At 32.1% G+C, this 26,839-nt stretch overlaps 6 protein-coding genes and 1 long non-coding RNA gene across 11 annotated transcripts; 2 read left to right on the top strand and 5 right to left on the bottom strand.

The window, feature by feature from the left end:
- Nucleotides 1-14: 14 nt before the first annotated feature.
- LOC120771139 lies at nt 15-1,154 on the bottom strand. Its single transcript, XM_040099006.1, has one exon. It carries the CDS (start codon nt 1,057-1,059, stop codon nt 52-54), a length of 1,008 nt encoding a protein of 335 aa, XP_039954940.1. The 5' UTR covers nt 1,060-1,154; the 3' UTR covers nt 15-51.
- Nucleotides 1,155-2,069: 915 nt separating this feature from the next.
- Nucleotides 2,070-4,197, bottom strand: LOC120771137 (cholinesterase). Its single transcript, XM_040099004.1, has 2 exons — nt 3,668-4,197; nt 2,070-3,566 (listed from the first exon to the last, which is right to left on the bottom strand). Exons 1-2 carry the CDS (start codon nt 4,080-4,082, stop codon nt 2,092-2,094), a joined length of 1,890 nt encoding a protein of 629 aa, XP_039954938.1. The 5' UTR covers nt 4,083-4,197; the 3' UTR covers nt 2,070-2,091.
- A 1,237-nt stretch (nt 4,198-5,434) lies between these two features.
- Nucleotides 5,435-8,729, bottom strand: LOC120771140 (ras-related protein Rap-2c). Of its 2 annotated transcripts, XM_040099009.1 has the most exons (4): nt 8,227-8,715; nt 6,149-6,286; nt 5,964-6,081; nt 5,435-5,900 (listed from the first exon to the last, which is right to left on the bottom strand). In XM_040099009.1, the coding sequence occupies exons 1-4, from the start codon at nt 8,359-8,361 to the stop codon at nt 5,743-5,745; spliced, it is 549 nt and encodes a 182-aa protein (XP_039954943.1). In that variant the 5' UTR covers nt 8,362-8,715; the 3' UTR covers nt 5,435-5,742. The 2 variants fall into 2 exon arrangements, with proteins under 2 accessions (XP_039954943.1, XP_039954942.1); XM_040099008.1 differs by having other exon boundaries at nt 5,435-6,081; nt 8,227-8,729.
- Nucleotides 8,730-9,146: 417 nt separating this feature from the next.
- On the bottom strand, nt 9,147-9,715 carry LOC120771141 (bolA-like protein 3). The gene is made up of 2 exons (XM_040099010.1): nt 9,596-9,715; nt 9,147-9,535 (listed from the first exon to the last, which is right to left on the bottom strand). The coding sequence occupies exons 1-2, from the start codon at nt 9,713-9,715 to the stop codon at nt 9,350-9,352; spliced, it is 306 nt and encodes a 101-aa protein (XP_039954944.1). The 3' UTR covers nt 9,147-9,349.
- LOC120771142 lies at nt 9,455-24,398 on the top strand. 3 transcript variants are annotated; one of them, XR_005704953.1, is made up of 4 exons: nt 9,455-9,543; nt 9,601-9,758; nt 21,019-21,094; nt 24,031-24,398. It is a non-coding gene; the product is annotated as an uncharacterized LOC120771142 (long non-coding RNA). The 3 variants fall into 3 exon arrangements; XR_005704952.1 differs by lacking the exon at nt 21,019-21,094; XR_005704951.1 differs by lacking the exon at nt 24,031-24,398 and having other exon boundaries at nt 21,019-21,183.
- Nucleotides 12,191-22,670, bottom strand: LOC120771136 (potassium voltage-gated channel unc-103). 2 transcript variants are annotated; one of them, XM_040099002.1, is made up of 16 exons: nt 22,485-22,670; nt 21,541-22,417; nt 21,190-21,433; nt 20,693-20,874; nt 18,188-18,208; nt 16,546-16,700; nt 15,908-16,028; nt 15,733-15,853; nt 14,323-14,441; nt 14,065-14,255; nt 13,773-13,915; nt 13,220-13,413; nt 13,051-13,145; nt 12,830-12,951; nt 12,494-12,767; nt 12,191-12,362 (listed from the first exon to the last, which is right to left on the bottom strand). In XM_040099002.1, exons 2-16 carry the CDS (start codon nt 22,414-22,416, stop codon nt 12,263-12,265), a joined length of 2,958 nt encoding a protein of 985 aa, XP_039954936.1. In that variant the 5' UTR covers nt 22,417; nt 22,485-22,670; the 3' UTR covers nt 12,191-12,262. The 2 variants fall into 2 exon arrangements, with proteins under 2 accessions (XP_039954936.1, XP_039954937.1); XM_040099003.1 differs by lacking the exon at nt 18,188-18,208 and having other exon boundaries at nt 22,485-22,669.
- Nucleotides 24,399-25,110: 712 nt separating the features above from the next.
- On the top strand, nt 25,111-26,825 carry LOC120772561 (gamma-soluble NSF attachment protein). The gene is made up of 7 exons (XM_040101248.1): nt 25,111-25,271; nt 25,317-25,384; nt 25,475-25,590; nt 25,647-25,841; nt 25,904-25,974; nt 26,047-26,434; nt 26,663-26,825. The coding sequence occupies exons 1-7, from the start codon at nt 25,216-25,218 to the stop codon at nt 26,735-26,737; spliced, it is 969 nt and encodes a 322-aa protein (XP_039957182.1). The 5' UTR covers nt 25,111-25,215; the 3' UTR covers nt 26,738-26,825.
- Nucleotides 26,826-26,839: the final 14 nt, after the last annotated feature.

The following is a 26,839-nucleotide window of genomic DNA, read 5'->3' as shown; positions in this document are numbered from 1 at the left end:
ATAAATACTTTGAATTTTATTTGCTCTATCAAGGCCAAACACTTAACAAGTTTATTTATTACATCGGACAGATTCGCACAAATCTGGGAAATTAACATTCAAAAATTGTTTTATGCTTGATACAGTTAACATTTTCATTTGCCCGTGAAATAAAACATCCGTGATAATTTTTTCTGCGTAAATAGCTTGAGAATTATCCATCGTCCGAAGTTTGTGTGCAATGACCTTTCCAAAATTCGCGAAATGGTCATCTATATTACTATTATGACTTTTACAAGCAAGAGACAAAATTTTTTCCAAGTCTATTGAGGATGCCTCCAATTTATACATTCTTTTATTGGCAGGTTCTATTTCCTTTGATAATTGCGAAGAAGTAGATGAAGATCTTTTTCGGGAGTTATTTGATACTGGCAGGAAACACGTCTCTTTTTCACTTTCATAAGATTTTTGATCTTTCAAACCTCTTTCCGGAGGCATTAAATCATTTATTTTATTGTATACATCGTCACTGTATTCTGTAAAACTCTCTTCTATTGTCTGTTCCTCTAAAATTTCATTTTGCGTTAGTTGTTTTGTAGTCTGATCCGCTTCTGTGCTATCTGAAGGACAAATATTTTGAGTCAATTTGTTTCTAACTATATGTGATTCCATTATCCCTTCAACGATGCAATCTTGCTCTAGAGTGCTCGACTCGATTTCTTCACCATTCGACGATCCTATAACTCCACAACGCTTGGATTTTCTGTCCAAATTTTCCTCATCTTTTAAAAACATTAAAGATTCAAAATATCTGCGTTTTGGACAGTAGGGCTCATCTTTCTCTCCTTTATTCTTAGATTCTACGATTTTCTTCAATTGTTGTCGGAACGCGCATCTCAAGTTATTAATTTTTTGCTTCGTCCGTTCAATGTTGTAGTGCTCTCCATGCTTTGCTGCTACTTCTATTAATTTCAAATATGCCTCTTGTCGCTTGGTACGATTCTTAAAATTTGTACAGTCAGCCTTCCAAAGACATGGGTTTTTTCTATATTCCTCTATAAAATCATCTATGAAGTCCATGTTAAGTGAAATTAAATTGAGAATAATATATTTATGTATACAAAGCACCACACTAAAAAAGATCTCGTTACCGATAACCACATAATCGACTTTGCATGCAAACAAATAATTTTGGAAATGGAACGAAGTGTCAGCTTTGCAAATTTACTTCTTGGTGTTGCCCACCTTCTTATGTATTTTTTAAGACTTTCTTGATTACATTTTTAAGGTTTTGGGCCTTGTTTAATCTATTCGTTGTCAGAAATGCCATTGAATTCACATCCTTTCCATTTTCCAATATGATTTCTATTATATTATGTATATTTCATCCAAAATTTCAAGCTCACTGCCATTGTAACCATATAGATTACCATATTTCAAATTCAAAAGGATGCCAAACCAGAGAATGTAAAGTATACTGCGTAGCAGTGAATTGTTACGAACAAACAAAAAGCTTGTTGCGGAATATTGCGATGTTCCCGTTTCTTTTCCACCACCACCTCGCTTACAAACTATTAGTTTCGGCAACAAAAGTCTACGTGTGTGAATAAGCATTAGGGCGATAAACTTGGTACAATTTCTTCGTCCATATTCCGGGTATTTGTTTGGGTCGATGATATATGATCGTTTAATTCAATTCAACCAGAGAACATCAAAGATTCTGATGTTCTCTGGCTAAACTCGGACTTATGAACTCTTCGAGAGATCACACTCTTGATATACATACATATTTACATTGATATTTTTTTTTTATCAAGCGCTACTATTATAAGCAATATGAATTAAGTAATATATTTATATAATATTTATTAATTTTTAATAATAAGGTTTTTAATTTGTGTAAGCTTATTCTTATGAGAGGTAGAGTAAATGTAAATATTTGTTTTTAATATAAAAATATTCTGGTACATATTCCTATTCACATAAAAAATATTTTTATTGTGATATGTTATTAAATTGCTCTATTTGTAAATACATATGTTGTTATATTTAATTTGCTATGATTATTAATCATTATGATGGCATATAAATAATTATTTACTATTTTTTGTATTATATATATATGCAGATAACATGTACACATCCTATATATTTCATTAGAAAAATATTAACAACTATAAGTGCGGAAATAATGCTGAAATTTAGTGAAAAAGTTACTGAATGTCTATTGTTAACAAAAATTGAAATTGCGGTATTTGCAACTTCACAGCAATTAGCGGCAAATTTCACTAAACTCGGATAATAATTGTTCCAAAACCTCACGGTAAGCATATTATTTACCTGTTCCGAATTAAAATTCTGATTTATTATTAAAACAGTATTGTTTTCACCTGTAAATGAATTCCATTTGACATATACATTTGAAATAATAGGGTCCGCAGATTTTGCGAAGTTCGCCCACATTGTCATCACGACATCTGCTATTTTTTTGTCGCTCGAATTCCACTCTTTCAGAATGCTGGTATTGTTCATATAGGGAACGCCCCATACAAATATCTGATCAAAAAACTTAGGTACACCCACCCATTCAGGCAGGTCGATAAATTGAGTTTGAGGACGAACACTAAATAAATACGCGAACACCTTATTTCCTTTGCCTAATACATCTGCCATAAAAAATAATGGTGCAATATACATACGGTCCGTATGGAAATTTGTAAGTTGTTTAAGAATGTTAACTCCTTCCCCTTGTGTTGGATACATATACGTTACTGCATCGATTATTATTTGAGAATTTGTACAGTTTTCATCACTTTCAGTATTAGCTTTAAGGTCATGTTTAGATATTTCATCAACAACATGAAGAAAGTCATCACCATTTAACTTGGGATTTGTTATATCGTCAACCAAATTAAAAATGTCCTCCATATTGGTTGCGCCGATTAAAATGGGAACTTTTTGAAAGTTTCCATCTTTGAATATTTTTTGAGGATAGTCTTTAATGAAGTGAGCTGATGTATTGCTAAGGCCATAATCGATTACAGGCCCCCATTCCACTTCTGGAAGATTTGTTATGAGTGTTTTTGCATCAACTTTTTTCAAACACGTTAAAAGCATTGACGTTGGTCTTCTATTACAGCCAAATAGTGTTGATATTGAGTCCAATGATTCGGTATAAACTTTCGGATCGCGCACGACTTTGTCAGTTATTGGATTTCCAGACATCATAATTGCCCCTGAATAACCACCTTTTGACCATTCTTCAGATATTAAGTGCAATCCGACACTAACCGCCCCCGCGGAGTGTCCCATTATTGTAATTTTATTTTCATTTCCGCCAAAATGATTGATATTTTTTTTCACCCAAAACAGCGCAGCAGACTGATCCATTAATCCGAAGTTACCTTGGGCTTCACCATCCGCCGTTGATAGAAAACCAAAAATATTTAAGCGGTATGAAAACGTCACAACTATTATTTTTTGCTTAAACACGATCTGGAAGGGTTCAATGTCTATTGGTGATCCATGTGAAAAATCTCCAGGATGTATCCAAAATATTACAGCATATCCTTTAACACCGGGTGATCCTTGAAATATGATTCAATTTAAAATATAGATACATTTTGTGTAATGTTATATACATATGTACATGTATGTATGTATGTATGTAGCTATGAAAAACTCTTACCATCTGGAACAAAAATATTTAAATTCAGACAATCTTCATCATAGGTAATATCATAGTCTCCAGCGACTTTATTTCTGAGAAGGTTATGCAATATCGTGTTTTTTACATTGGAAGGATTTTGCCAGCAAAACGGAGCAAATCTTGTTGCGTTCAGAACTCCTTGCCATTCAGACATATCTAATTCTGGCGGTGAAAAACGTAAAGCGCGTGCATATCTTATTCCTAAATATGCTTTAATATTTTGTGCCCGAAACATTTTTAAATAAGTCCCAACAATTATGCCCTGGCCAGGAAGAGTTATTTGCGGAGCTTCTAAGCAATTAATATGATTTAGAAAATGCAAAAAATATACACCTAAAGTAACGAATACTTTAACGTAAAACGTAAAGGATTTTTTTATTTTGAACTGTAACATTGTAAACACTTTCTCAAATTAATCACTTGCAAATTCTTTGCTAGCTGTAAAGCATGTACATAAATTCCCATAAATTAATTTTACGCTGTTGTCATGGAAAATTAAATTATTTTACTTGCAGAGCTTGTTGCCATGATATTATTCCTAGTTACCTATAAGAAGAAATGTTTTGGATATCTGTGGGTACTGCAATATTATAATTATGTATGTGCATACATACGCACATCTACACATTCTAAAAGTATAATATAATATATATATATATGTATATATATATATAATATTTATATATTTATGCATCCTTTTCAATTTTCCTATAACCAAACGAAAGTAGTTACTTATATAAATGTAATATGTTAAAATTTATAATTTTCAAGAAAGATTTTAATATGTAGGTAAATTAAACATTTAGTGGAATCAACATACATACATACATACCGCTACCTGAAATAAAGTAGGAAGATATATAAAACAGATTTCATCCGCTCAAAGGCTGTTACGTCGATTACCTAGTCCTGTTTGAATCGGTGAGTAATAATATAAATTTGAATTTCGGTTATTACTTGGCCATGTCTGTTATCAGAAAATGAAAAATTTGTACATATACTTGTACATACATATGTAATATTATGTAGTAAATCGTACTCAGTACAAAAAAATCAATTCTGAATTTTTGATGATACGTTGTTTCGAATATATAGACCACTTTGAGCCAGAAATAACTGAAATGCAATATATACATATGTCTGAATTGACTGACTTCTCCATATTATCTTGAGAAATACTGTAATCCTCACCCAGATGAAAGTTCGGTCCGGTTTCGTAGACCTGTATTTTGTGGCAGCGTCTGTATCCTAAGCTGTTATGGTTTTGTGATACGTATATAAATGCATAGTACATACTACGTTCAATTTCAATCCACTTTGCGATTGCGAGATTTAGGGATGACTCATCTCACACATCAAGGGGGAATGTGCGTCATCTATTTTTTATGTGTTGCTAAATCTTACGAAACCGAATAGTCTAGTTGGACAGGAGCTATAAAATTGAGTCGAAGTTCACAGAACTCGGCAAGGGGGAAGTGCATTCGAAGGCACCCCAGTTTTTACACTTCGCCCATTTCACGGATGTGACTTTTTCTACAAATAAAATGCAAGTGTTATGGTGGATGCTTTTACTCTACTGTTGTTGTCGTGAGATGTGAATGATACGGTGCCGATGACTGTACGCTGATTTATAAATATAGTTAACCAGGTTCATCCTTTTGTCTTTCATTAGAGTTTTCCTATATAATGAGCTTTATATACATATATACAGATATAGGGGGTTTATTTAAGAAAGTATAGTCACAATTGAATTATTTCCCTTAATTTTCAAATTTTATTATTCACTTATCAAATTTAGATTTCTACTTCTCGCATACACTTTTTAAACTCTTCTAATCATGACTCTGGTAGTCACTGTTGATATTTAAGTGGTTTATATTATTTTAAAGAATTTCCAGTCTTTCGTTAATGTTATACAAATAACCTTCATATACGTATATTTGCATGGCCTTGGAAAATCAGTGTAAGTTAAGAGCAAAATATATTAAAGTAAAATAATACAATTACTCGTACACTTTTGAGCTAATTTTATATTAATACGTTTTTTAATATTTCTATAAAAGTGTACAACAACAGTAACTTTTTTTCTGGCGTTTTTCCTGTGTCATATTCATTTCACGTACTATAGTTGCAAACACTTCATTTACGTTTATTCTATCTTTTGCTGATGCTTCAATAAACGGACAGTCCCATTGTCGAGCGAGAGCGTTTCCTAATAATAAATATGTAATAGTACATAAATAAATCAGTATATAATTACATCTAAATTCCGTACCTTCTTCAGTAGAAACTTCTCTTTGACAATCTAAATCAATTTTATTTGCGACTAGTAAAATTGGGGCCGGTTGACTTCCCTTAACTCTTGTTATGACATTTTTCATGCTTGATATATCCTGAAATGATAGTATTTTTTTTTAGTTTGAAGACTTTCCATAAAATTATTTCGATAATTCAATTTACCTGAAAAGTTTGATGGTTTGTCAACGAATACATTACAATAAATCCATGTCCATTTTTTATATATAAATCCCTCATTGATGCAAACTGTTCTGTACCAGCGGTATCTAATATTTCCAATACGCACGGTGAATTGTCAACCTGAATTATTGTAAAATTGAAATTTATAAGTAAGTTTATTAAATGATTTAAAAATAAAGTTTTATGCGTATTGTATTATACAGGATTTTCCAATAAGAGTGATAAATGGCACGTTCAAAAACCAATGACTTCAAATAACTCCAAAAGAAGTGGTATAATGGTGTTCAGTCACAACTTTTTGGTGGCCATTCAATGTCATAATTTATTAAAATCATTGAAGCCCCAAACTTTTCTCCGTCTTGCTGGATCAGATGTTGTCAAAATTAACTTCTTCCAATTGCGGCCAGAGTTGGTTTTCATCGATAACTAACCGCTCTCCATTGACAATAATGTTGTAACCAGCTTCATTTAGAAACAAGTACGGATAAATGATTCCACCAGACCAAAACCACAACAAACTATCAATTTAAGTGGTGAATCGACAGTTTTGTTTATGAACTCAGATGAAAGTAAGTCTCATCGGAGATGATTTTCTTAACTATTTATTATTATTTTCATAATAAATTTGAATAATGTGTAAACTTTGTTCTTGCGTATAATTTTCCATGATAAAATTGGCAATATTACGATTCTTTCGGCGGTATTTGTCATGACATGTAAAGAAAAACAAAACAAAATAAGAGTGAATTGCATATAAAATTGTGGAACTTCAAAGTGAAATATCTCGAAAACTATGAGTCTGAGGACGGTATATATGTATGTATACATTTTTTAATCCTGAGGACCTCCTCTATCCATCCGTACTATCAATTCGCGGTGCCGAAAGAATCGTAATCGTGCCATAAAATTGTAAACATTACCAAATACAATGAAAATGAATTACAGATCATTACATTTTAAAAATGGCCAAAACGACACATGAAATCAAATCAACCCTATTGGAAGAACCCAATAGTTAAAAATACTTCTGAGGACTATTTAGATAATTAAGCTGAGTTTTCAAATCTTGGAAGTGGATATTTTTGTTTTATGTTTACGGGGTAAACAAACATATGCCCTGCATGCAATGAGTCCTGGTGTGACATTGATATTTATATGCCTACCCGATAGTTCAGCCAAGTCGAAATATTAGGTTTCCTGGGTCTCCAATTATACTTCGAGATGACAACATCTCATTTAATTATCCGTGCTACCGTTACAATAAAAATAGCTACAAGTACGTATACGTATCATACATATATTTCGTTTTACTTTAAACGACAATTTAATGCTTCATCAGGGGAACTCGTTTTGTTTGAAAAAAAAAACTAGGTATTTCAGCGAGTATTCATTTGTTATTATTATCTTTTTGGCTTGAAAATTGGAACACTGATTTGTAGAATTGTAAGATAAAGATTGACTATAATTAAATAGTATAAATAAGTATGTATATAAAAAAAATATGAATATACCATATATCATTAGTAAAACAATTTTAAAGCAATTTATTATCCATCCTGGGTATAAAATTAAAAAAAGTCGTAGATTGTTTTAATGTGGCAGAATTCAAGGAACTGTGCAAATATCGAAATTTTACAAAGTATTTGTGAGAAATTAAACAAAAATAATAAAAATTAAATTTTAGATGAACTTGTTGATTATCCATGATATTTGGTAATGCTACAATTTAAAAGACTTTTCAAACAAATTAGTGAGGAGACATAGGCTTCGGAGTTAAATATATTTACTTTGATAGTCATATTACAATTATAAATATAAATTTCTATAAATTATTATCTGTATTCATATTAGAGTCGTTTTTTAAGCATTATGATTCAACCTTTTCCCCATTAGATAGGAATAATATTTATACCAACTAATATAATAGAAATGCATAACAAAAGGAACCGACTTTTTTATTTATTTATATTATCATTCATTTAATGAAATACTTCGCGTAATTGACTAAAGAAATTAGAATCTTATACATATTATGTTAAATCTGTAACTTATGCACTTACCTCTATTTCTTTTCGGTAGAAGTCTTCAATGGTGGGATCGTACTTTTCAATAAAGCACCCGGAAACGAATTGGACAGTAAGGGCAGACTTGCCGACACCGCCCGAACCCAACACAACCACTTTAAATTCTCGCATTTTAAAATCTTATATTCCGTGAGTCTCAAATGAGACTGGCCAGCCAATTTGACCGATAATAAAGTTTATTGCACTGCTATTATTGAAAGCTAATTAAATCTTTCTTGTCAGTTTTAAACAAAGTAGGTACTTGACTATTGTATACCAAACGCTAGCACGAGGAATATCGAAAATAACTAAATACACTCAACTTCATTACATGGCAAATTTTAAACTTACAAATTGCGTTTTAACTTGAACTTGTATATGTAACAATTAGTTTATTTACAAATCTTCTAAATTACTTCACTTGATTAAAATTACAAATGCAAAATGCAATATGTTTCACCACATATATACAATTAGCGTCAATAAATGCGTTGTGATTGTTCCCTATGCGGAATATTTATTGTTATAAAACATAACAGGGCGATATAAATGCGTTAAACAATCATATAAAACTGATCTGAAAGATGCGTAATAAATAATTGTTCTTCATCCACAAAGGCCACAAGCTAGTTTTACTACTTCGTCAAACACTCTTTGTTAAACAAAATTGAGTCCATTTGTATCCTAAACAATGTGATTTAATAACCTCTCCCAACTCATTGACCTTTCACACAACTCACCGATTCAGAAAGGGTTAGATCGTCAATTAACAACGCTATGATGAACAAAATTCAGATAATTTCCGATAAAGTAATCTACTTTTTCCGGAATAGAGTTAATTGACCTGTTTGCACATGCAAATAAAAATATTTTTTGAATCCGACACCAATTTTGAGTTAATGATGTACTAAAGTATATGCGAAATAAAATGTGAAGAACAATTAATTTTTAATTATTGGGTTTCAACTCGTTAACATTTCTTTACAAATTATTTTCGTTTATATTTCGCACACCCTGTTGTATTCTCGTTTATTCACTAATGTTACTGAAAGCAGATTAAAACTAGATAACAACTTGTTTGCTTCAACCATGGCATAGAGATTTGATTTATAAAGATGCATCATTTGGCTTTTGGTATTGATGTATGTATGCGGACACCGTGCATATTTTTTATTTGCTCTTTTAATGTTTGTGTTATTAATTTATGTTGCTTTAAAGTGGATAAACCTTCAAATTCTTTATCTTCCACAAACACCTCAAACATAGCACCACAACCTCCAGATACATCTACAACGTTGACGCTTGCCTATAAGAGTAAATATTTTGGTTTAAAAAGCGGATTATATGACTTTAACTTTATATTTGCCTTAGGAAATCTGCCAGTTAATAACTGGTGTATTTGCTGCTGGGCGTTGTTTTGTTGAACTGACGATAAAAATCGCGTTAAAATCGAGGTAATTCCACGCAAACGGCTCATTATAACCATAAATTTCAACCAGAAGAAATGAACGAAATTGTAATATGAAGAGGTACAGTGTGTTTCAGATAATTAGTAATTATATGTAGATATTTAAGACCAAGGTCGGCGAATATCTCGTCTATTTTGTATCAGCTGTTAAAAGGTACGTGATCCCTATCGCTTCGGCTTAACCGGAGAACGCATTTGAGAGAAAAATGAGAGTCTCTATCATGTAATTCTTGTCATATGTTACAACTTATATTACGTATGGCACTACTTTATAATTTTATAAACAAAGTTAGCGGGAAAATATTTTGCTATAGGAATGAATAGGTCCCGTGACCCCGTCGAGAACTGGGCCTAACGTTAAATGACTTCGATGCCAACTGAGTAACATTACATAATAGCAACAAAAACAATGTCCCAACTAATAGTTGAAAAATATAAAAAGGCTACAGAACGGCCTTCCTAAAGTAATTCGTAGGAATGCTGCTTAAATGACAATCCTTGACCGAATAAATATCCGGGATCGTTAGGGTTACGTAGACCTCGTCTGCCTTCGGTACGGCAGGCAAGTTCGTCAGCCAATTTCTATCCGGTTCCCCTTTGTGTCCCTGCTCCCAGATAATGTGAATTCAGTTGCAGATTGACAGGCTCTTCTATGTACTCTTGCACCGATAGCGATTTAATCTTGTAATATTGACAACTTTTACTGCTGCCTGAATATCGTAATATAATTAGGTTCATTGTGATAGTTGGGACAAAGATTTATTTATATGTACACACTGACTTATTGCAACGTTTTTGTGCTTGCAATATGCTTGGAAAACGTCACATGGCGATGGAAACTTTTGTGCGCAGGCACGCACCATACCGATACGTACAATATTTGCGAGCCGTCAGTGTTCCATTGGATAGCGCTATTTCTAGGAAGTAGCTTAAGTGTGGAGTTACTACATTCGATCTTATAGTGCCCATACACGAGCACACAAGTGCGTTCGATCGGTATGAATTCGTTTGCCCATACACGACACAAACATCCATTTTGCGTTCGTTCTTCACAGAGTTAACATGTGCGACAGGCAAGCGGAACATTTCTTGGAACTTATTTCTAATGTAACATTTTTATCTATTTCATTGTATTTCGTTAATAAGTTATTCCAACTTTTATTTTTCTTACACTATGTACATATATGTATGAGCGCTTAGGCAAAACGCGAAAACTTTGAAGCGTGATTTCTCGGTTTTTCATTTTTAGGATTATTCTTAATTGGCGGGCAGGATAGAAAAAAAACTAAACGTCGTATGGAATTAGGGCAAAGTTTATTATCATTGACATAAAATTATCTTATATTTAAACTAAAAAAGAATATTAAGAAAAGTCAAGTTTTAACATATTTTTCAACAGCATAAAAAATTATTTTGATCAAAAGCCACTATTTATTCAATTTTTAATAAAATTTTAAATTTTACACTTTTTTGGAATTTTCTTAGTTTAACTAGAAGATAAATTAATAAAAAAAATATGAATCTCTTTGAATTTTTTGTTTCCGATAGAAATTGGGACCTGCATCCTGCCCGCCGTCCGAAAAATGTACATGCAAGATGCATCGGGTAATTGCTTCCCAAAGGCAGAATATCAAAGATTTCGTATCCAAAAAATTTGTGAAATATGTTCAAATATATAACTATAAGGCCTAGAAATTTCGCTTGAATCAATTATTTCTTTCCCTCCCAAAAAAATCCTCAAAAAAATCGATTTTTTGAAGCCTCGAAAGCAGGCTCTGCCCTTAACACTTGCCATTGTCCGCGACCTTCACTGTTCGGTGACACGAGAGAAATGAGATTTTGTGCGCCGACAACGCCATACACGATACACATGCTCGCGCACCGATCGTAAAAAATCAAACATTTTCGCGAACATGGATCGGTACGCGTACAAGCCCATACACGATAAACCGCAAGCGCACACATACCGATCGAACGCACTTGTGTGCTCGTGTATGGGCGCTTTTACTGTCGAGTAATTTTATCTTTGAAGTTCTTTGCGTTTGGTAATGTCGTTTCTTGGGAGAAGGCACAGTGGGATCTTTTCACCTATGGCCTTTATTTGTTCAAACGAACTTGCCATATTCCTCTGCTATCATGTGTAGCGTATAGTATTGGTATGTTTTGCTATTTGATTCATTACAATATGGAATGGTGTGAGCTCCAGCCTAACCTCTATCGCTACTATTGGGCACATTTGCATTGCCCTTGATAGTTGAAGTTTCTTACCTTAGCCTGTCGCTGTCATATACTCGGTTCGGAATCACATCAGTGTTTACGGACACTTCTGCAGTGTTACCTCGCAAGCCTGTAGTAACCCTTCGCTTGTTTCTTGGACTTTTATTTGGGTTTGAGTTGCCGCTTGAAGACCAACAAACATTTAGAATCGCGCCCTTCCGTTTGCTGACACAACAAAAACAAAAACACTTTTCGCATGTGCATGGCATTTTAATATTTCCTTTTCACTTCAATGTGGTATTATTTATAAATTTTTTTATCTAAAATTTGCGAAACAATTACAGTCAATCATACACTGTCAAGTTCATCCCATGACTCCGTAGTTGCTATGGTTGCGTTTGGAGTAGGTAAGGCTTTTTCAGAAAATACGTTGCATTTCACAGAGTCTCTATGAGATTGAATTACATAAAAAATTTATTTAAAAACAATAGGCCATTGTAGTCATAGTTACAAACATACATCCAAATATATACATATAAATACTTAATTTTTACGAAAAAGTTGCGAAAAACAACTTACCTTGTGTGGACAGCAGTTCTTTGCTGATCTAAATATAGTGAGGCATCTTGCAAGACCTTTTCTTGCGCAGTGCTATTGATTAATTTGTGTTGACGAAGCCAAGTGGCTCTTTGTTTTTGCTTTTCAAATGTGGATAAGTTCATTTCATTTATATATTTAATTTTGTGGTTTTTACTATTTTCTTGAAGATTACTTTTTGATAAGTTATGTCGATTAAGAGAAGCTGGTCTATGTTTTGTATTTTTATATATTGCCTGCATGTTTTCAATATCATCTGTATCAAATATAGTCAGTTGTTTGTAGATCATATATCACAATATTTATTTATTTAAATACCTTTGTTTTGAATATCAAACTGGTAATTTGAAGGATCCTTCCCATCATTTAGTGCTTCTTTATTTTGAACCTTTGTTGGAGCGGAATTTCCTTTTGATTTATTCTTTTGATGAATACCAAAACTGAAAGTGAAAGATTCGCTCGGTTATCGTATTCTTTAAATTAACATCGGTTGCAGTGCAACGTAATGTACTTGTACGTTCCGGCAATTTGTTACTTACATTCGTATAGATGTTATATCACTGGTACTTCTTTCTCTGTCTAAAGATTTTGCTCTTAAATATCTGTGTTTTACTTCGACTCCAGCTTGAAAGTCCTTAAAGAATAAAAATTAATTTTTAAAATTTTTAAAACATAAACATAAAAATCCCTCCGATTTAATTTACTTACATCCCGCATATTATATGTTAAAACAAGATTATTGGCAAAACTTTCTGAAAATTCTGGATATAAATCTAATATATCTAAGAGATCATCTCTGTGAATTTTATGGATATCACAGTACGTTAGAGCACGGACATTGCCATTCGATTTTCCTATGGTTGCATAGTTGCAGGGATTTTCTCCAAAAATGTCGTCTTTACCTAAATAACAAGTGAATTTTAAATTATAATTCCATATCCAGATTAGGTAGTAAAATATAACCGATTTTAACTGTTAAGCTAAGTAGGGTGTAACTGCCTAAAATTAAAAATAAATATACATAAGTATGTATTTATATGTAATGTGTAAGTGTAATGCGTAATTTGAACTCATTGTAGTACATATGCATATGTACTTATACATGTCCATAATTTCCATGGCTTATTGACAGAAATCCAAAATAAAACGAAACTCAAGATGTGCGTCAATTTGTAACATCAATTCTAAAGCAATAACGGATTCATAAATTAACTACTTTTTAAATCACAAAATAAAATCGTGGTGTAAAGTCATTTAGTACCTAAAATTACGACGGTGCTGTTATCCCTTTGTATCTCTATTGAACCCCTTGCTATGAAAAATAATGAAGTTAAAACGTCTCCTTTGTGTACTAAAACGTCTCCAGGAGGTGCATGAGTAGTTTTAAATTTTAGAGAGAGAGCTCTGTAAAATAATTTGCAAAAATGATATCAATGCTTATTGTTTATAATTATTTCTGCAAACACAATTGAGCTACTTTCTCTTAAATAATGATTTACAATTATATAATATTTAAGCGAATACATAACTACTTATGTATATATGTACCTTACCTCAGACAACCGGGGCTGGCTCCCGCAAAAGCCGAGCACGTTGTTAGCAGTTTTCTATTTAAGTGCAAACAAATATCGGCTTGAAGACATTCTGGAAACCCCTTTAGAACTGAATTCATGTCGATGCCATTCGTATAAGACCAAGCGTGCTGAAAATACTCCTCTAATCGCTGTCTAAGTGGATTTGGAATCTAAAATTAAGTATTCAATCTTGCTTCATGAACATATTTTTCCTTTTTTTGCAAAGTGTTGGATTACCTGATGAAATCTAATAAATTCACGCACCCTCAACATTTGTGTATGATACCTGGCAGTACCCGAGTAAAGTCTTTGTATTATTGCAGAAACATTTCCAAATATGCTCGCATACATAAGAGCTAAAAAAATTTAATGGGTTTTTATATTGGAGCGCTGAAGGATGAACATAAACACTTTCAGAACAGCTATACTTATTATAACCCAAGTACACAAAGAACGATGTACAATGTGTTTTGTTGAAATTTCAATTTTTTCGGCCGCCGATTGGGACCCTTATATATTCCAGTGCAGGAAACACTGTTCAAATGTTTAAAATATATTCCCATTTAAATGTATTGTCCTATAACAAGTATTGTAAATATCGAGAATATCCTAATTTAATAGACTTTGACTCAAATTAATAATAATCCTATTCTAGCTAATTTTTATACTTCTGCAACATGTTGCCACTGAGTATAAATTTTTGTTCACCTAGTGGTATTACCTAAAACTAATCGAGATAGATATAGGGCTATATATAAATAAATGATCAGGATGACGAGCCGAGTTGAAATCCGGGTGACTGTCTGTCTTTCCGTCCGTCCATCCGTGCAAATTGTAATTTGAGTAAAACTTAAGATATATTGGTGAAACTTTGTACACATGTTCCTTGGCAAAAAAGAGAGAACAAGTTCGTAGATGGGCGCAATCGGATCACAAAACGCCATTAATCGAACTTATGTAGCTCTTCCTTACGTGTTAATTATGGATATTGATATGTTTGTATATCTAGTTAAAATTAACTATTTCACTCTATAGAATTAAGTTTGTGGATTCAAGTACCCATTATGATCAGATCTGTATCTGATATACATACATATGTTTGACACATTTAGCGTCTCCTCATTGTGGTGTTGTATATTAATAGATTTAATGAGACGGGAAATAAGGGGTACCTATCCAACTGTGACAATCAATATCATTAGCTAATAAATAACTGCTTATTAATTCTCTCTTGTCATGGCTAACATTATGTGTACTATAAACGGCAAGTGTATGCGGATCGAAATTATTAATAATAATAGATACTAATAAGCTTTAGCATTTACATAAGTATGTGCTTAAAACCGGAATGAAAAAATTTGTATGGATTAAATCAAAGGGAAATGTATCCCGTTTGATGCTGAATTTGAATAATTGAGGAAATCTGTTTCCTTGATTAATTTATAACAAAATACAAATAACATACCCGGGCAAGTAAGGGATCAAGTCTGGTGAAGACTAAATATTTCACATTTAGTGAATATAACGAAATTCGTTATTTGAAAATTGTTCCTATCATGAATTTATTAACATATCATTGAATAACATGCTCCACAAAAATATGTACATACACACATCCAATAACGCAAGTGAATTAATTGTACTTACAGCCCACAAGCATTACACATATTGTAAAAACTTTCTCAGCGTCAGTATTTGGAGCAACATTACCAAATCCAACAGAGGTTAACGATGTAAATGTAAAATAGAGCGCAGTAATATACCTAGACTAAAATATTTATTTTTATGTATGGGAACTACTTAATATTTACATATGTTATACCTTAATTGTCGGTCCACCAGTATTATTATCAAAGTATGGCTCTTGAATGTCATTTCCTAATGAATGCAGCCAGCCAATGTTTTTTGTTAACAGAGTTCTCTCCGCATTTCCTATAGCATACCTGCAAATGCAAATATATTGAATATAATGAACATGTGTATATGTTCAGTATAAGTATATACATAACCTTTATAAACAGAAAAGTAGCGTGAAAATTAAACCAATACCATAAAAAACTTGACCATACACAACGCTTTGAAACGAGTATATGTTACATACATACATACATATGTACTGGTACTGATCGCCTACGGAAAAAGTGGTGAATTCATTTGGGGCTCCGTTTTCATACATTACTTACGACTTCAAGCTGAATATTCATTTAAGTTCAGTTATGTCTCGTATAGCCAAAGTAGAGCTTGGTAACTGCTCAAACTGACCTTAATGTTTTACTTTTAAGACATATTTTAAATTTTCTTCTCTAAACAATCTCTTTTCTAAACACCCGAAACGATTGCCTCGATATTAAATCTAAATGGTGCGTATGTTATTTAAATTAATAATTATTTTTTAGTAATAAATATACATATGAGTGTTCTAAAGGATGTCTTTAAAGCGTATGTGAGATAAATACATACCAAATACAAGCCAGCCAGTGGGCGATCAGTACAAAAGTTGCCATGAGCAGAACCAATACAGCGGCACCATATTCTGAGTATCTATCTATTTTCCTCGCTACCCTCACGAGCCGGAGTAGTCGGGCAGTCTTGAGCAATCCAATTAGAGTGGTTGTCTGCAAAAAATGTAAATATTATTTAACTAACGTAAAGTCGTAATTAAGGACACGTGATTTTAAAGCAAAGTGTGCAAGGTGGGATTTTCGGAATACCCCGGAAATTGGTAAACGAAATTTATAAGTGTATGTAGATAAGTGCGTATGTTGTTTTCTTTTTATTTGCAATCAATCAACAATTTCGCTTTGACTGTTAATATCATACAAAATATCTATGATCACATGCATTGATGTAAAAGAAATATTAAAATTGTTAATTGATACCAAAATTGAATTCCTATGTGCAAGAGGTGCTAATCATAAAAATTACAGTGTTTACTGCTTACTTTTTGGTGACTTTTTAGATTGAAAGACCTTTTTATTCACCATGGACGCCACAGGCAGCCTCATTTATAAAATGTTCGTATAAAGCGGGTTCAACAAAAAATGTAGCTTTGCAAAAGACCATTGGGTATATATGTATATTAAGATCCACATTCAGGTTTTATTTTGTTCAAATCGATATTGAAATGGATGAAAAATTGGTATTCAGAAATATGTATGTATGGTCAGATTCGCTCACTTGTACTCTTTATAATGCATATGTTTGTCAATTGCCATATACTGCACGTTTATATTCTGTTTAAGCTTAGTTGGAAGTCATTAAAATGTAAACACATAAACATATCGGCTTCTATTCTAGACACTAAATTGGAAAAAACAACCTCGACAGGCAAAGAGAGTTGTAAAAAGTATCATAATTCATAAATTAATCGGTAGAAAGAATTCGCATTAATTTAGGAGATGGATATGAGTTTTAATTCTTAGAGCCTTTGAGAAATTCAATGAAATCATCAATCGATTTGACATTTGTTTTGGTTTAATGCATATTATTCAAGAATTAAAAAAAAATATAAATATACTTTAAGTCAATAAAATTAATGTAAATCTGCTTGTCATTTAAAATATATACTTAGATGATGATAGCGGTATTCTAAATGTAACGGATGAATTAAGGTTGCTATTGATTCATATTATTCTTGTATTATTTTTTAATAGTATGTCATGTACTCTTTATACATACATACATACAAGTTTCATTTCATAAATGTATGTATATAGGTGTTCCTGGTGCTCCATACAGTGCAGCAGCGCTAACAAGAACTTTTCTGCTATTATTGGACCCATTTTTCGCATTTTAATAAATTTTGTAAAACCTAACGATTTCTTTTTGTTTATGCATTGTTTATTTTTTTCTATGAAAATGTGCCAATGAATGCTTTCGGCAATTTTTTGTTTAATGGCGATAATAAAAAATATTGCGACAAGTAATAAGAACCGTTTGCAATTGAAATAGCACGCACAATGTGTTAAATTATATACTTAGAAGTGTATAATTGTGGAATTGAAGCTACTGGGTAAGAATACAGCATTTTTAATTTGCTTAAACATAAAAAAGTAGTTGCGCTCAAAAGCTCATTAAAGAAAGAATTATTCACTAATAATACCTCTTCATTATCCAAGCCGAGCTGTAAAACATTGGACACATAAAAAATTACAAAAATTAAACATACAAAAGGTTTGAAAATATTTGCAAAATTATTTAGATAATATATGTATGTACTTTGCTTTAATCCCAAAAATTACTTTTTTTTAGCAATTTGCTTAATTTATCTTTATCGTGTTTAAAATTAAGTATTTAAGTAAATTACAAAGTGGTGTGGTACACCTTGCTCAGGTGTTGACCGAGCTGTACAGCTAAACTATTTTTTTAGTATAGACATTACTCTTTTATAATGTAAATATGTATGTATATTTAGTCTTTTCAGAAATGTACTTGTGCCCATACATACATACATATATGGGATATGAGAACAATTCCCTTTGAAAATGTATGTTGGTTACGAGACCATACGTGCGCTATTTATTATTGCCGGTTCATTTATGTACATTTGTATATATGTACATATGTATATATTATACATACATATGTAGTATACATGCATATCATATACCCATTATATACATATATATGTATGTATATGTAATTAAAGTTTATATGTTTATTCAACCCTACTATGTAATATTATATACAACAAAAGCGAAGAAATGCTCTTTGGTCTACTCGATCGTCAGACATGTTCATTTATTCACATAAAAATTAAACGAAGAAGAAATAATTAAAATAATAAATTTAGTTCGAGTATAGTTTCGTTTCTTTTTACTAAGTAAAAAGAGTTACTGTTTGTGATGCTGATAGTCCATCGCTAAAGTTCTCTTTAATTGGAAGACATCTGCGTGCGCAGCTCAATGATTATGGTATATACCATACTCATAAGAAAGAGATATATATGCGAGTTCTTTATGAATATGAATTTTTAATTTTATTTGAAATCTTATTTTAATAACATGGAAATAATTAACTTTTTAATTACATGAAATTCATAAAAAAATTACATTTTACATTAGAATATACAAATTTTAGTGGAACCTGGTGGACAGAATTTCTCATGCTAGATGAGATCTGCCTGTCGAGGGGTGATCGCTATTAGTAAAAACGCTCCCACAAATTTCAGAAATTGTGGTAGGGATCAGGCACTGAAACGGTCTAGGCACCACCGGCCACCGTTGAATGACGTTGGTCAAAACAAATTTAGTTAAGATGGTTTTAATATGTAGCATGCATACTTTTTCGTTCAATATTGTGTGCACTACTAAAAAACACGTGACAAAAGTACAAAATGGTTTTTTGATAACTGCATTCTCAAATATCGACGTGTTAGAAGTAGTCTAGGCATGTTTCTTTGTTGCGGTATCAATTCCATAAAAGTAGCTATTTCCTCATACTTTTTTTTATAAAATGCTATGCAAATACATTATAATTTTTGCTGTTGTATAGTTATTCAAAGTATTTAATGATATTTTTTGGCGTATATTGTATACCTAATGTGGACTATAATAGACTTATTCCAAGAAATAAAAGTAGCCCTGAGGTGTTCAGTTCCAATATGAGCGAATGATTGTGTTGTTTAAAAAAATGTTATATATTTTAAGGATTTTTATAGTCTTGCAACATGTTGCTAAAGAGTATAATAGTTTGGTTCACCAAACGGTTGTTTGCCTTTGTCCTAAAGGTAATCAAGTTAGATGTACGGTTATACATATAAGTATGTGTATATAGATGATCAGGTCCGTCCTTCCTTGCAAGCTGTCACTTGAGTAAAAATTGAGAAATCTTCATGAAACTTGGTACACATGCTCCGTGCATGAAAAGTTGGCATTATATAAGGGTGCAATCGGACCAGTAACACGCTTAGAAAACTTACTCATTAAAGAAGAGCAGAAGGGGAGAAAAGTGCGTCCGAAAAGTTTCTAGTTCTCGTATATACATATGTATGTACAAACAGACGGCCCGCCAGACTAACGGGCATGGCTAAATTGACTCAGCTCGTCACTTTGGTCATATATGTATGTACATACATACGTATATATACATATATTACTTTATGTACTTTATAGGGCCTTGCGACGTTTCCTTATGGGTATTACAAACTTCGTGCCAACTGAATATACCCTGTTCAATCAATTCAAGGCACTTGAAATGTTGTTAAATCCTATTTTTGAAATAGAAATTTACAAATTTTCAATTCGCAGGAGCACTTATGTATGTACATACATATGTAGATATCTATCATAACATATGTACATATGTATGTAATGAAAGATGAAGCGTAATTCTAATTTCTCAGGAGAAAAATAATTGCGATACATGTAATTGGATATATGTATGTATTTATGTTTATATAGTATTCAAAAACCAGTACTGAGATAGGTATGTAAGGAAGTGCGCCTACCTAGGCCAACGTCTTGAAATTTGTGGTTTATGAATTTTGCGAAGACAAAAAAGTATCTATCATTACTAGAAACCAAAATTTGGTATGTAAGAAAACTGCATTGTCTAGATACATATATTTTCAAACGGATGGGTTATTTTGAACAAATTATTAAATTACCTCGTCTGTATCACTTCCAACTAGCAGTAAATCGAAGGGAATTGCAGCTACTAAGTCAATTAGAAACCATCCACTTAAATAGTGAACCGCAATACGTCCGGGATGCGAGACGACTTCGTCTTGTCCATCAATGAATGTAGTTCGAAAATTTATGATTATGTCAATTACAAAAGTAACATCAACTGAAATTTAGAAAAAAGATATATTAAATGTAGCAAGGTATGTACATAAGTATATGGTTTATGTGCTTTAATCCATAAATATTATCCAATTGAAACATGTTTAAATGCTATAAACTACTTTTATATTTTTACCTCTCGTTTCAGAGTTGGCGGTTTGTTATGTATTTGCATCTGTTTGACAAAAGGCTTAGAGTGAGGAGTTAGAGTCTAAATGCTAAATGTATGTACACATTGTACATTACACTATTATATAATATACTATAGTATAGTGTACTATCCACTATTGTGGAATAAATCACTTCGAAAAGAACTTACCAATTAAATCTACAATAACAAGTGGATCACTGTTAATATATTTGTTTGTTCGTCGTTGATAATCTGGCTCTCCAAGCAAAAATGCAGCCACATATGGTGTGAATATTGCTGTATATATCACAAGTATCAATATTATCCAATCCCAAACGGCTTTGAATGGTGAATAGTGTAATATGGTCCATTTGTGATATTCTGTGTTGTCAATCTTTTTATCCGGTAAGATTGTTGAACCTAATGACAAGACCTGCAAAAGTAATTTGCGAATAATGGTGAAAATACAAAGTCTCGTATTATTCTTGTTTTGCACCTTTGTATAAATTAAAAAATGCTAGATATGTATATTTTACTTACAGCCTCCACTGAATCTGGCAATTTCAGTGGCTTTGGCCCAAGTAAAGGTTCTTTGTCGGGAATGTCATCGGTATGTTCTTTTGAAAGCCTCTGGGGAATTTTTTTCTTTATAAAGTTTTGAGATGATATTTTTGATCGAACGCTGTCATATGATACAGTCTTCTCAAAAACATTTGCTTGACTATGTATTCTATCTTTTCGTTTGTTGCACGTTAAATCATTTCCATAAAAAGTGTTGTTTTTGTGTAGTTTATCTTTTTCGATTGGTGCCACGGATGCATGTATGTTTTTCTCTTCACATTTCATACAGTTTCCGTCATAGACGTTCCATTGGTTTCCGCTGTTCGTATCATCGCTATTATTCTTATTTAATGACGAAAAGTGTTTTTTACTTTTGCTAATATTCTCAGCAACCATACAATTGGTGGTTTCATATATAAACTTGTCAGATTGTTGTTCACCTAATTTACTTTTAATTTTTTTATATGTTATATTTTCACTTTCATCTGTTCGGGCAATTTTGTGATAAATAAATCGATTCACATTTATATGATTTTTAGTATTTAATGAATACTTATTGTAGTCATAACCTTCCGTAAATATTCCGGAATTAATTAGTATATCCGAAACAAAAATGGTTTTCTTGTCCATTTTCCTGAGCTTACACATAAATGAAAATAGCTCTTTTTCCACAAATTTGTTTAAGTTATTATTCAACAGTAATTCATTGAAATTATTTGCCTTGAGGCACACTTTTTTACTACGAGTTTGTGGTGCTTGCTGCATGCCATTATTTGATATATAATATTCACATTGCCTTAAAATTTTATCCAAAATCCGGATTTCATTTAGTTCGAAACAAGGATTATGAGACATGCTGTAATATGTAGGTTGAGGCGACTTGATGAGTAGGTTCATTAAAAATTGTATTGAAAAATATTTACCTCGCTTTATAGAGTATCTTTGATATTTTATGTTATAATAAATATGGAAAAATAAATCACGTTCACATATGTATATTAAACAGTTATTTTCTCTGAGTTTAACTGTATTAAAAACTTCATTAAGTTAACAGCTTAACTGAATTCGTGTGAATATAAAAAAGTAATAGGAAAATCAATATTACCGAACTGCGCAAGAGTTGAATTACATATTTCATCCTAAAGCTATGCACTTGAACTTTTAATACATCAAAGCAAACAGTAAAACTAAACCGAACTACATAAGTTTTGGATATTAAAAACTTCGAATCTGATTATTTATTTTTACAGTAAATAAGCATGCAATGACGTTCATTAAGAATGATCAGCTAGGGATCTCAAAGTACCCAAAAAGCTCATGTATAATCTATTATGAATGTTAAGAATGACAGATTCCCTGTCTGTTAGGTGTACTGAACCGGGTATTTCAACCGGAATGAGAATGGGGAAGAATCTGAAGCTTCGGTTTAAGAAACCAAGATTTACGCCCGCTTAGATTTTCTGAACTTTACGTTTTGATATATTCAATATAAAAAATTTTACTGTTACACGTTGAGGACTATTATAAAGCGATTGTTACGACCACTTTAGTCGAAAAGGTACTCGACTTCAGCTAAAATTCATGAATTTGATGGAAAATTGCGCGGATAGTTATGCTTTGAGTTGGAATTTAAGGAGTAGTAAAGTCTTCAGTTTGGTGTTTTGGTCACGAAAAAGTCTAATTATTCGTTCGTTGTCAAATTATCCTTCTTATCTAGATATGTTCTGCTAGCAGAAGCTACACAAGTTATAAGTCAAATTTTGAATTTCGATTCAATATGAGTAGTTTCTATTTCATAACGTTTATTCCTTCTACAAACTTATGGAAAGTGACGATACTTTTTAGTCAAACCTACGCATACACATCCGGGAGTATTATAGGTTCAGTTTAAGGTGTGGAGCTTATCCAAGAATGATAGAAACAAGATTGTCACATCGTGACGTCATGACGATTACAGTAAATTGTAAAAAAACAACAGAAACGTCTATAGTGAAAGGTAAACGTCTCTGGTTCAATTTTGTAACTCTTGGTCACTACTGTCACCGCCCAAGCAGAAAAGGCAACGGTAAAAATTTGGCGTAATCTTTATCTCAATCAGTTCAGAGTTCATCGCATAAAAATGTTTGTATTCTACATAATCAGTTGTAAAATATAGGTCTACGCCAAGAATGATAGAAACAAGATTGCGTAATGCGCATGTTTGCTTTCAGTCAGCTGTTCTTGCTGAAGTCACGGTTGACTTATTATTCGCCCGCGCCTTTGAATGTGGTTGCAGCTACCTTGCGAAGTTGCTACCTAGCGCTTTTCTCACGTTAACCAGATTAACTCCTGCAGAGGCTAATGAACGGCAGAAAAGGATGGAGTCTCGTTTAAACCACTGTTTCTTATCCTAATTGTAATAATAATCTTAACTAACAATTTATTCCATTTATTTATACGCATGTATGTTTGTTTATTATATTTATACAGGCAATATTTTTCAACGTGTGTCAGTTAATCCATTCTGACCCAATAGAAAAAAATGATGACTTGAAGATTCTCAACAACGACGAGCTTGAAAATTTGGCAGGGTACATCTGCCACAAACTTGGTAAAGACAACCCCGAAATTTGTGCCAATTCAGAAAATTGTTCGTCTTATACTTTGGTGGATCACCTATCTGAAGGAGGACTCTCAAATCCAACAGATACAGCAAGCAGTATTTGACGACTTAAATGGTACTGATTTGCATATGTATATGGACAAATTCCGTCCAGAAGTACTTAGATTTAGTAATTTTGTAAATTGTAGCACCAAAGTAAAATAATTGTTTTTCAGAGCTAGAATGTATTTTAGGATTCGTTCCTTAAATAAAAACTTAATTGAAAATATGTACAGCAAAAAAAGAAAATTAAATAAGAAAATAAATTGATAGTTGGTCACAAAATATTCAATATTTTTATTTGCATAAATGTGTATAGTTGAAACAAACACAGCAAAGAGACAAAATTAAATAATACAACGAAAATACCATGAAATGAATATGTAGGTAAATGTTCAGTATAAAATATTCACTTATATTGATATCTTTTATTAATATTCACTTATATTTAAGTTAACTTTTGATGATATTCATGTTTTAGTATGCCTGCAATACAAAATTGATTCTTATTGCAAAGAAAAACTAGCAGCTGAAAATCAGCTGATTGTACGTTGGTCAACCGTGACGTAGATGCGCAGAACGAACAAAATTTGAACTCGTCATTGCGCAATTTTGTTTCTATCATTCTTGGGTCTACGCTAAGCGAGTTCTTTCAGTTTTCAAATGGTGTGGAACTTAGTACCTACTACTACTGGGGTATGGAAGAACCATTTAAATGTTCTTTAACTTATAATATGTTCGCATCGGTGCATTCAAATGATATAGGAATTTAAGTTTTTCGATGCCTATGCATGCACATACGTTAATTAAAGAATTTTCATAAAAAAATGATGATACGTCGGGTGGTATTAAAAAAATTTATATTTTTTAAAGCTGATTTAAAGTTGTGTTGTGTGGCAGCACGCTAATATTAAAGATGTTTCAATAATTATTGTGTTTGGCAGCTCTGTGCAAAAATCGTTGTCCCAATTATTATTGATTTGGGTAAGGAGTATTAAAAAACTAAATTTGCTATGACTTCTAAAAAAATAGAGGAGGGTCAAGAATTAGTTCGACAAGCAGAAAAAAGGTAAGTTTTTCTTTTTAAGTTATAAAAATTAATTGTGTGTTTTAGTTTAAAGGTTGGATTATTGAAGTGGAGACCCGATTATGACGTAGCTGCAGATGAATACACAAAAGCAGGTACATATTTAGTATACTTAAGTCAGCATTAATCATACATTTTTTATAAATATATTCTATATTATTTATTAATCTTTTCTTTTGTGTTAGCTACCGCCTTTCGTATAGCTAAGTCTTTTGATCAAAGCAAAGAGTGTTTAGTGAAAGCAATTGATTGTCATAAAAATAATCGATCTTGGTTTCATGCTGCAAAATGTTACGAACAGGTATAAAGCTATTAAATATTTTAAGTGATTGGTAACTAATTCGTATTAATTTAAAGATAATCCTGATATTGAAAGAAACCAACAATTTACTCGAAATAGAGGAAAATGTAAATAAAGCATGCAATCTTTATCAGCAACACGGATCGCCAGAAGCTGCTGCAACCGCATTAGACAAAGCTGCTAAAATTGTAGAGCAAAAACATCCTGAAATTGCTTTGACCTTTTATAAGCATGCTTTGGAAGTTGTAATGGTATTAAATGAAAACAATCTTTCATAATTATTGATCATATTCTAATGGTTGTTGATTGATAGTTAGACGACTCTACACGACATGCTGCCGAGTATGCATCGAAAATTTCACGAATTTTGGTAAAACTAAATAAGTACGTATACAGTTTTTTTTTAATTGATCTATGCTCTTGAGGAAAAAACTCTTTTAATCAACTCAACAATAGATATGACCAGGCCGCAGATGCTATACGAAGGGAAATTGGGTTAAATCAACAGACAGAGTCATATGGCCAAATTGGTCGGTTAGCTGTAGCCCTAGTTTTGGTTCAGCTTGCTCGAGGAGATTTTGTTGCAGCTGAGAAAGCTTTTAAGGAATGGGGTAATTGTTGTGATTCGGATGAAGTTCAAACATTAGAACTTCTTTTGCAAGCATTTGATGATGAAGATCCAGAATCTGCTAAACGAGCTTTAGCCGCTCCTTTTATACGACACATGGATGTTGAGTACAGTATTCTCGCTCGCGATATACCATTACCACATGGTTTAGCAACTACGTCTAAAGCCGAAGTGATCAAGGACGCTGCACCTTCTTATATGTCACCAAATACCGAGGTAAATTCAATACCTTTGTTTTTAGTTTAATTTGTCAGGCTTAGATAAAACGTTATTTACTTATTCCCACTTATTTATTTTTAATATCTTGCTTTACCAATTTACTGTAAAATTTTAAGAATTGAAATTTGAAAAATCTTTTTTTTATTTTTTCGGAGTTATTTAGATATATCTTTACTGTGAAATCGATTTTAAATAACCAAAAGTTATTTTTTGATACATTTTTAGCAAGTGGACGATGGAGTAACAAAGCCTAGTGTACCTAACAATGATGAAGATGAAGAAGAGGAAGGATTGTGTTAGTCATTATTATTAACTAGTTTTATCGCAGAAGCTAATGTTTGTTTTGGTATTTAATAAGGTTAATAAAAGTTTACTCCCTTAAAGAAAATCATGTTTTTAATA

This window comes from Bactrocera tryoni, chromosome 3 (assembly GCF_016617805.1).
Source record: "Bactrocera tryoni isolate S06 chromosome 3, CSIRO_BtryS06_freeze2, whole genome shotgun sequence".
NCBI lineage: Eukaryota > Metazoa > Arthropoda > Insecta > Diptera > Tephritidae > Bactrocera > Bactrocera tryoni.
This window is presented reverse-complemented; position numbering and strand designations above follow the sequence as displayed.